Source organism: Cebus imitator, unplaced genomic scaffold (genome assembly GCF_001604975.1).
Source record: "Cebus imitator isolate Cc_AM_T3 unplaced genomic scaffold, Cebus_imitator-1.0 Scaffold628, whole genome shotgun sequence".
Classification (NCBI taxonomy): domain Eukaryota; kingdom Metazoa; phylum Chordata; class Mammalia; order Primates; family Cebidae; genus Cebus; species Cebus imitator.
Window position 1 is genome coordinate 534,332 of NW_016107943.1, and position 9,978 is coordinate 544,309.

Below are 9,978 nucleotides of genomic sequence, written 5' to 3' on the forward strand. Positions count from 1 at the left end.
TATATATATATATAAAAAATTAGCTGGGTATGGTGGTGCACACCTGTAGTCCCAACTACTTTGGAGGCTGAGGTGGGAGAATCACCTGAGCCCAGGAAGTCGAGGCTGCAGTGAACAGTGATCATGCCAATGAGTTCCAGCGTGGGTGACGAGAGTGAGACCCTGACTTAAAAAAAAAATCCTGAGCATTCTTTCTATACTTCAGTCTTCTCTACACAATAAAAATGTAAAAATAAGTTGTACTATTTGAAACTTCGTAATTTTGATGAATTGGATTGAGTTAATTTTTCTGCTAGTATTGGAAAGGAGGTTTCCAAGGAAATAAAGATTAAAGAAAAAATATTTGAACTACTTTTCAAATATGACTTACATGGATGTTATTAATGTGCTAATTAAATAATAACTGATATACTATTTTTGGAAAAGAAACAGCTTCCGTTTTTGGTATAGACCGTCATATGAATGTTTGACTAATTCAGACCAGCTTGTCTCTGCTTAGTTCAGGTTACTTAGCATTTCTCTGTAGTTCTGTTACCAGTGAACAACTGTTTAAAGGATAATAAGGTACTTTGGGATAAGATAGTTTTAAAATTGTTCTCTCAACAGCATGTAGCTCCTTCTGAGCTCTTTTACATTAATTTTTCTTAGCTCTATCAAATTAGTTTCATCTTAGTAATTCTAGTATATGGCAGTATTTCTCAATAAGACACGATTGGCATTTTGAGGCAGGAAAGTTCTTCATGCCGACACATTTCAAGGCCTTAGCATTTCTGACTCCTGGGTCCTACTTACTAGTAGCACTCTCTGGTCATTTCATTTTTGGTTGATAACCACTGATTATACATTTGTCTTTTGTATTCATGGTGAATTGATTTCAGGACCCCTTGTAGATAGCAAAATATGTAGATGTTTAAGTCTCTTACAAAAAATGACTTAGTATTTGCATATAATCTAATATTCCCATATATTTTAAATCATCTCTGGATTACTTATACCTAGTGTGTTACAATAATCTATAAAACAAAACAGTGTAAATTCTGTGTAAATATTTGTTTTACTATATTTTGGGGTTTTTAAAAAAAATTGTTTTTCAGTTGAGTTTTTCTCCTTCAAATGGTTTTGATCCCTGGTTGCTTCAGTCTGCAGATGTGGAACCTCCGGATACAGGGACCAACTCTCCATAGAATTTTAAATTTGTTATTTTAGATGAGTAAAGCTGTATTCGACAGATTAATTTTTATTAAAGTAACATGTCATGGGGCCAGGCATGGTGGCTCACGTCTTTAATCCTAGCGCTTTGAGAGGACTTGGCGGGTGGATTGCTTGAGCTCAGAGGTTCAAGACACGCCTGGGCAACATGGTGAAATCCCGTCTCTACTAAAATACAAAAAATTAGCTAGACTTGGTGGTGTGGACCTGTGGTCCCAGCTACTTGCAAGGCTGAATGGGAGGTTAGCTTGAACCAGGAAGCCGGAGGTTGCAGTGAATCAAGATCACACCACTAAACTTCAAACTAGGTGACAGAGTAACACCATGTCTCAATTATAATAATAATAATAATAATAAATTATGTTTTTTAAAAATGTGTTAACTTTCTCTTTGCTTCCTTCTAGTAATCCACCTAACTCCCAGCCTGCTTCATACCAGAGACGACTTTTAGTTACTAGATCTGGCAGGAAAATTAAAGGAAGAGGACCAAGGGTAGGTGATCTTTCCCCAGAGATCTTCACACTATTGCATTTGTCTTCCTTAAATAATTTGAGTGTTTCTTAAATATTATTTTACTTTGCAAGTAACTAAAATTTAGGGAGAAGGAGTTATTGAATTATATATTCTCTTTCTTAAGCAGCTTCTGTATGTTGGTACTTCCGAACAGAAAAATCCATGAGATATAAATAGATTTTACATTTACATGGCATAAAATGGGATTGAGATCTTTCATGTCACCCTTATTACTTGGCAATCACTGTATCTCTATTTTTGTTAAACATAAATAAAAATTAACCTTATTCTTGTATTTTATTTTTTTTCTCTTTACTAGATTGTCCTCATCAGAATTTAAATATCTTGTCCTTTCAAAACTTAATAGAAACTTGGCTACACTTTTCTTATGTCTTCACTTCCTACTTATTCCTCAAGCACTTCTGCTACCCTTGTTCTGCTGAAAACAGCACTTCATATATAATTAGCTCCAGGTTACAAAATCCAGTGAATCCATTTCAGTCTTTATCTTAACTTAATCTTGCTCCTTGTAATACTTTTTTCACATTCCTTTTTTTTGAGACTGAGTCTTCCTCTGTTTCTCAGGCTGGAGTGCAGTGGCACAATCTTGTCTCACTGCAACCTGTGCCTCCCAGGTTCAAGTGATCCTCCTGCCTCAGCCCCCCTAGTAGCTGGGATTACAGGCACGCCCCACCATGCCTGGTTAATTTTTGTAGCTTTAGTAGAGGTGAGCTTTTGCCAGGCTGGTCTCGAACTCCTGACCTCAGGTGATCCACCTGCCCTGGCCTCCCAAAGTGTTGGGATTACAGGCGTGAGCCACCGCACCCAGCCTCCACATTTCTTTCATCACATTTTCTTCCTATCCCTCTAGCTAGTTTATCGTAAATTTCTAATACTAGCTCATACTCCTTAAACTGACCTTTTTTTGAGACAGGGTCTCACTTTCACCCAGGCTGGAGTGCATTGGTACAATCAAGGATCACTGCAGCCTGAACCTTCCAGTCTCAATCAATCCTCCCACCTCAGCCTCCCAAGTAGCTGGGACTACAGATGTGCACCATCACATCTGGCTAATTTTTGTATTATTTTTGTAGAAATAGGGTTTCACCATGTTGCCCAGAATGGTCTCGATCTCCTGAGCTCAAGCGATCTGCCCACCTGGGCATTCCAAAGGGCTAGAATTACAGGCACGAGCCACCATGTCCAGCCATTTACCTAAGTTTTAAATACTGTAGTACATCAGGGTTCCCGTTCAACTCTTCTCAAACTGCATATACTCCTTCAGCAGTCTAATGACTCCCATGACTGGTAACTGTCAAATTTTTATCTGCACTTTTTAGCTCCAAAGACTTGCTTGACTAACGAATACCTCAAACTTAGCTTTTATGAAGCTGAGCACAAGCTCTTCACCTTCAAATCTGATCCTCCTTTAGTGTACTGATTTTAGTGCCTGGCACCACCACCTGTGCAGTTCCTTCTCAAGAATAATCTGATTCTCCCCTTTCGGTTTATACCTTAACTATGGTAAGATACATGGATATATCTTACCCATTCACCAAATACTGTCTGTTCTGCCTCCTGAATACTTGGAAATTCATCTGTTTCTCTCAAGCTTTACCCCTGCCATGTTAATTCGACTCCATCATATTGTCTGAACTGTAAATTGTGATGGTTTTCAATTTTTTTTTTTAACCTTAGTACCTCTTTGGTATTAAAAATTACTGAGGACCCAAAAGAACTTTTGTTGGTGTGGGCTATATCTATCAATATTTACCCTTTTAGGAATTAGTGCTGAGAAATATTTAAAACATATAAGCACACATTTCACTGTGAAAGTAATGATATCAAAACATGTATACTGAATACGCTATTGTGTGATAATGAAAGAATGAAAATGGAAAAGGCAAATACTGTGATATTATGAAGATAGTTCTGACCCCGGAGTCTTCGGGTCATAGATCCCACTTTGAGATTCATTGTCTAATCCTTTTTTAAAAATAGTAGACAGTATCACCATTTAAAAATGAAAGTCTGATTTTTGTGCAGCTCATTTACGATTGGTCTTAGGATAAACCCAGACTCACTACCATGGCCTGTGACACTTCATAAAATCTAGTCCTTGCTTACCTCATCAATATTATCTAGTACTACTTTCCCTTGCAGTTTTTAGCTTTGTCCATATTTAGTCTGTCTTACCATCATTTTTTAAGCATACTATGTTTCTTCTTCTTTCAGAACCTTCCTGTCTCAGCATCTTTTCCCTTTTCCTTTTATATCCATTCTATTGTAGCTGCATATATGTTTAACATATGTAATTATATATTGATTCACATGCTTTCCGAGTCCTGTAGAATATAAGTTCCAGGAAAGCACACTCATATATCTTGGCTCACTAATGGTCTCAGCACATGGTAGAGTGTTTGATCATCCTAAGGGTTGAATAAGTGAACATGTACACATTTACTCTGTTTTCCCCACAATATGGGAAATATTTACTTTGAAACATTAAGTATATATAACAGATTGGAACCTGGCAACTTATAAGTTGCTCTAGCATTGGATAGGACTTTTCCATGGAGAAGATGTATATGGCTGGTGGCTAGAGTTTGTGTGATTAATGTTTCTTAACTTGGAATTTGCAACATGATTACTTAAGTTTCTCTATCTCATTGATTTCCTACATGAAAATTGGGAAATTTTAGTAATTTTCAGGGCATAGAAATACCAGACAATTTATTTTAACCTAGAAACATACACTTTTTAGCTACTGTTATAATGCTTTTTTATATGTTTTTTTATTTTGTACCCCTTTCTACCCCATGACCCTCGCCCCATTACTTCGCTCCCTCCATGTGAGTCCCTCTATACCTTTATACCTTAATTTTCCCCCTTTTAATTTTCTTTAGCGTTATCGAACTCCTTCCAGATCCAGATCAAGGGATCGTTTCAGACGTAGTGAGACTCCTCCACATTGGAGGCAAGAGATGCAGAGAGCTCAAAGAATGAGGGTGTCAAGTGGTGAAAGATGGATCAAAGGGGATAAGTAAGATTTAACTGTTACTATTCAAATGTAATAAGTATTTGTTTTTACTGTTATACATAAAGTTATTTTATTGTCATTTTAATTATTGTTAAATACCTTAAGAAAAGTTGAATAGCATTTTAGCTAATAATATCTACCATTCTTTTCCTAATAACATTTCCCCAATTCTTTGTTTTGTCTTATTTTTTAGGAGTGAGTTGAATGAAATAAAAGAAAATCAGAGAAGTCCAGTTAGAGTAAAAGAGAGAAAAATAACTGATCACAGGAATGTGTCTGAGAGTCCAAACAGAAAAAATGAAAAGAAAGTTAAAGACCATAAATCTAACAGCAAAGAGAGAGACATCAGAAGAAATTCAGAAAAAGATGATAAATATAAGAACAAAGTGAAGAAAAGGGCCAAATCTAAAAGTAGGAGTAAGAGCAAAGAGAGATCAAAGAGTAAAGAAAGAGATTCAAAACATAGTAGACACGAAGAAAAGAGGATGAGATCAAGGAGCAAAGGAAGGGATCATGAGAATGCTAAAGAAAAAGAAAAGCAGTCTGATTCTAAAGGAAAAGATCAGGAAAGGAGTAGAAGTAAAGAGAAATCTAAACAGTTAGAATCGAAGAGTAATGAGCATGATCATAGTAAAAGTAAGGAAAAGGATAGACGTGCACAATCCAGGAGTAGAGAATGTGATATAACGAAAGGTAAACACGGTTATAATAACAGAACAAGAGAACGAAGCAGAAGTAGGGACAGAAGCAGAAGAGTGCGATCAAGAAGCCATGACAGAGATCGCAGCAGAAGTAAGGAGTACCATAGATACAGAGAACAGGAATACAGGAGAAGAGGACGGTCACGAAGCCGAGAGAGAAGAACAACACCAGGGAGATCAAGAAGTAAAGATAGGAGGAGAAGGAGGAGAGACTCACGGAGCTCAGAGAGAGAAGAAAGTCAAAGCAGAAACAAAGAAAAATACAGAAACCAAGAAAGTAAGAGTTCACACAGAAAAGAAAATTCTGAGAGTGAAAAAAGAATGTACTCTAGAAGTCGTGATCATAATAGCTCAAATAATAGCAGGGAAAAAAAGGCTGATAGAGATCAAAGTCCCTTCTCAAAAGTAAAACAAAGCAGTCAGGACGTTGAATTAAAGTCCTCCACATTGAAAAATAAGGAGGATGAGAAGATCAGATCCTCAGTGGAAAATGAAAACCAAAAATCAAAGGGTCAAGAAAATGACCATGTACATGAAAAAAATAAAAAATTTGATCATGAATCAAGCCCTGGAACAGATGAAGACAAAAGTGGTTGAGTGAGTTATGTAAACTTACTTCCATTCTATTTTGAATTTTAAGTTTGAGAGACTTGCTAATGAATCTCCTTTATGTTGTTTTCCTTTTCATTGTTTCTGGGTTGTTTTATGTTTGTCCTTTTTTTTTTTTTTGTGCATTTCATTGAGTTGATCTTTTGATAATCTGCAATCTGGATAATTTGTACTGCTAAAGTTTTAATAAACTTGAAATGAGAAAAACACTTTGGTGTAGTACTGTGTGCTGTGTTTAACTATTTTATGTATGCATTACTGTGTTGCAACAATCAGCCAATCGCATTCTAATTTGTTTAGTCAGCCATTTGGAATGGTTGCAGTGCATTGTTATGAAAGCTTGTGTTTCTCATGATTAAAGTAACTTTAGAAGCCAATAGAAGACATCTTGTATAGATTTTCTGATTGTGTTAATAACAGAGATTTGTAGCAGTTTCTTTTAATTACACAGAAGTAGGGTCCTAATAACCTGAGATCTTAAGTCATCACTTGATTTTATAGTAATTTGTGCTTTAAAAGAGATGTTTATTTATATTGCACTCATACTCTATTCTTTATAGTTCCAGCCATAGCTTGTTTCCTATTAATGCTTTTCCTGTCTTAGTTGTGTTTTACTTAACTGCCTATAAAAATCATAAGAGTAATTTTTTCAGTCGATGTACTGATTGAGCTTGCGTTGCTGTTATACAGCATTTGACAGGAACTATACCGTTGAAAATCAGATTGTGATTCTCAATTCTGTGTTGCTTTTGGTTCGAAGAGTTTTGGAAACATTTTAATCATTATTATTATTACCCTTCTCTAAAATTAAAAAAAAAAAACTTTTCTCATTAAAACATACCACTTATGCAGGTCCTTAAGCTATACAGATTCTAAAATTGTTAGTATTGAAATATTACTATTGAAACATTAACTTCTAAGATATCTCTTTTTTGGCCTCCTATTATAGAGTTGAGTGTTAACTCTGCATGGATTTTTTTTTTGTTTTAATTGAACTGACTTCTCTAACTCATAGCTGTGAGTTCCAAATGGCAAGAAAATGCATCTTTTCAATATATGTATCACTATAGGCTATAGCATGTTTATGACTCTGGTTTCTTTCTGTTCAGGTGGTTTTATACCATTACTGTTAATGTTATTTTAACTTGGCATGTATAACATTGCCATATAGAGTAGAGTAGAAAGTTGCAAATTTTGATAGCTTACAGAGTTAAACAGTAAACATATCCAAAGTCCATTTAGAGTTTTGGGTGTTGTATTTTGCTATTTTTGTGATGTGTGGCTTTTTATTCTGTAATCTCTCTTCTAAATAAAACATTGAACATCCAGCAAACATAAAACCTGCCTCATTTGAAAAGAAATTTCAAAATTCCAATTAATAGTATTCTTTAGAGAGTTTTGTACTTTAATATTTGTCAATGTAGTGTCAACTCTTACCAAGGTAGCTTCTTGGTAAATCCGGTAGCTACTTAATGCTATTTGTACTGAATAAAGCAATGCTTAACATGATACTTCCCATTATTGATTATTACAATATTGATATATTTGGCGTTGTGGTAGCTGTTGCAGAATCAATAGTGTAATGCCATAAGATTGCTTGGAAAATTGTGATAAAGATATCCACAATGAATTCTTTCCGTTTTTTTTTTTTTTTCTGATGATGATAAAAGTAGTAGATGTTTATTATTATCCAGGGTGATTGATTCCTTAGAGACTGACCACAAACCCACATTAGGGATAATTGAGTTTGAGTGCCAAACTATATAATGTTACATATTTAAAGAAGTTATTATTTGTCTTAATTTTAGTTAACTGTGTTTTAAAATTGCTATTTGAGCTTTAAGAAAGGTGCTATTTAAGCAAGGATTTCTAATAACAGTTAAATATTTTTTTAAGTCCATGCTAGGTAAATATATGTTGTCCTGTCCCAGAACTTTATCTACTAACAATTATACACAAGGATTTCCAAATCTTAGGGTTTCAAAAAGTAACCATAGAGGAAAAAATTTAGCAAGTTTTATAGGCAGTATTCTGTTTGGGTTATCGAAAGAGCAACTCCATGCCCCACATTATTTATAGTCCTTATTTTAAAGTTTTAGTAGGTCTCTTAACAGATGTGAAGGGATTGAGAGGACAATCAACTAGATTTTATTTTTAGAATATAAAGAACATTCTAAAAATGATTAAATAGCATTAGCTGTACCTCAAGATCTGTGCATGCATCTCAATAGCACATGGCTCAAATGGTTCTTTACTTTTGTTACATTTAATAGTTGTGTCATATTTAGTTTTTGCTTTGAACATTGTAAAAGTCAACTATTACTTTCCCAAGTTGATTTTATAGTTATGTCTGAATTTATGGTTCATGTCAAAGTATCTTTGAGTTAATGTCTTTTTAAAGATGTTTAAACTGATTTATTTTTATTGCTTGATTGGTGATAGCTGAGAAAACTTTTTGAATATGTAGAATTTTCATGGTGATTTTGTGTGAGTTATTTTTGTGGGTAAGCTGTCTGCCACAGAAATTGACACTAAGGTGAGATTAATGTTAATGAAGTGAGCTGTAGAGAAGGGACTGGATTGCTTTAAAACATTCTTTGATGAAATTACTCTATAGTTGGTGAGTTCATAGAGCAATATAGTTTTCTCTTGTTACTTAATTGAAGCCCTCAGTAGTTACAAAGAATTTATCTGATGAATCTGCCTTTGCACAAGTGTGATACTGATGCATGGAAGGCTTTGCTGAATGGCCTTTGATATTTGTGGCTAGTGGAAGGTATGGAGCTAAACAATTAAGATTTCTTCATTATGGATAGGCACACATTGGGTCTCCGGTATTTTGGGTAGTGGTATTAACTTGACAATTCTAATTTATTTTATAGTTAGTATATGTAGCAAGTTTGTATGTTTCTTAGTAGTTTATTGTACCTCATTCCAGTTGGTAATATAGTTTTGATCACTCTAAAATTTTTATACTAAATTTCTGTAGAAGCTTGTTTGGTTTGCCTTCACCAGAAGGTATTTTAAATACCTACCATATAGCTGATTGTTATAAAGAAACAAAATGAGTATTTTTCTGTTTCCTCTTTATTATGTCTACTGTTGTTATGTCATTTAGGATTTGTACATTTACAATTGAATAAACTCTAAGGATTATAGGTTGAATACCTGTTTATTGTGAAAAGATGTGTTTTGTTGTATACAAAATTACTTGTTTAAAAATTAATAAGCCCCAGGAAGTACAGCATTGACTGGCACAACTGCCCATAGTGGGCGCCCCAACTAATTGCCTTTAATGGATTCAGGCAAGTGCAAAGTTTCTAGCCTACTGTGTGACAAAGAAGTATATATTAAAGGAAAAGAAAAACAAATGAATAAGAATTCCTTCAGCAAGGTTGGAGTAGGGAGTGGTTGAGGGGTTTGATTTGTTTTTTGGTATGGGAGGGAGTGATGGGGTGGATTTGTGTTTGACTTTTTTTTTCTTTAAGGAAACTCTATATGTTACCAAAAGCACATGCTGTATATTTTCTTGCCCTTTTGTGTGTATATAGTATTTTGAAAGATAAATGAATTGGGTATTTGTATGTGGGGATGTACAAAATTGTGGCTGCTCTCTTTGTGGAAGGAAAAAGCATAAATGAAGTTAATGCACTTCTTTTCCTAGCCCAAAAGTCACTGTGATTATATTTTTTTAATGAAATTTAGAAATAAAAGCTGTTGTCTTCTCAATTGTAAAATTAGTTTCAAAATGCTGCTTCTCTTACCATTAGTCTAGTAATTGTTGAACTGTTTTCTGCAAACTGCATTTTACAAAATTTAAACTTGGAAACTGTATTAACTTTTATAGTTAAACATTGTATTAAATAAACTATACTATAATAAACAGCTTGGTTTTGAATTTTTTAA

The 9,978-nt window shown here is 34.4% G+C and overlaps 1 protein-coding gene across 1 annotated transcript in view; it reads left to right on the forward strand.

The window, feature by feature from the left end:
* Positions 1-9,955, forward strand: part of PPIG (peptidylprolyl isomerase G) — a 53,089-nt gene extending 43,134 nt beyond the window's left edge. The window contains exons 12-14 of the mRNA XM_017517329.2: positions 1,614-1,701; positions 4,629-4,765; positions 4,956-9,955. Of these exons, the coding sequence (XP_017372818.1) occupies positions 1,614-1,701; positions 4,629-4,765; positions 4,956-6,060 (1,330 nt within the window). The 3' untranslated portion in view covers positions 6,061-9,955. The remainder of the gene's footprint in view (positions 1-1,613; positions 1,702-4,628; positions 4,766-4,955) is intronic.
* The last annotated feature ends 23 nt before the right edge of the window (positions 9,956-9,978 follow it).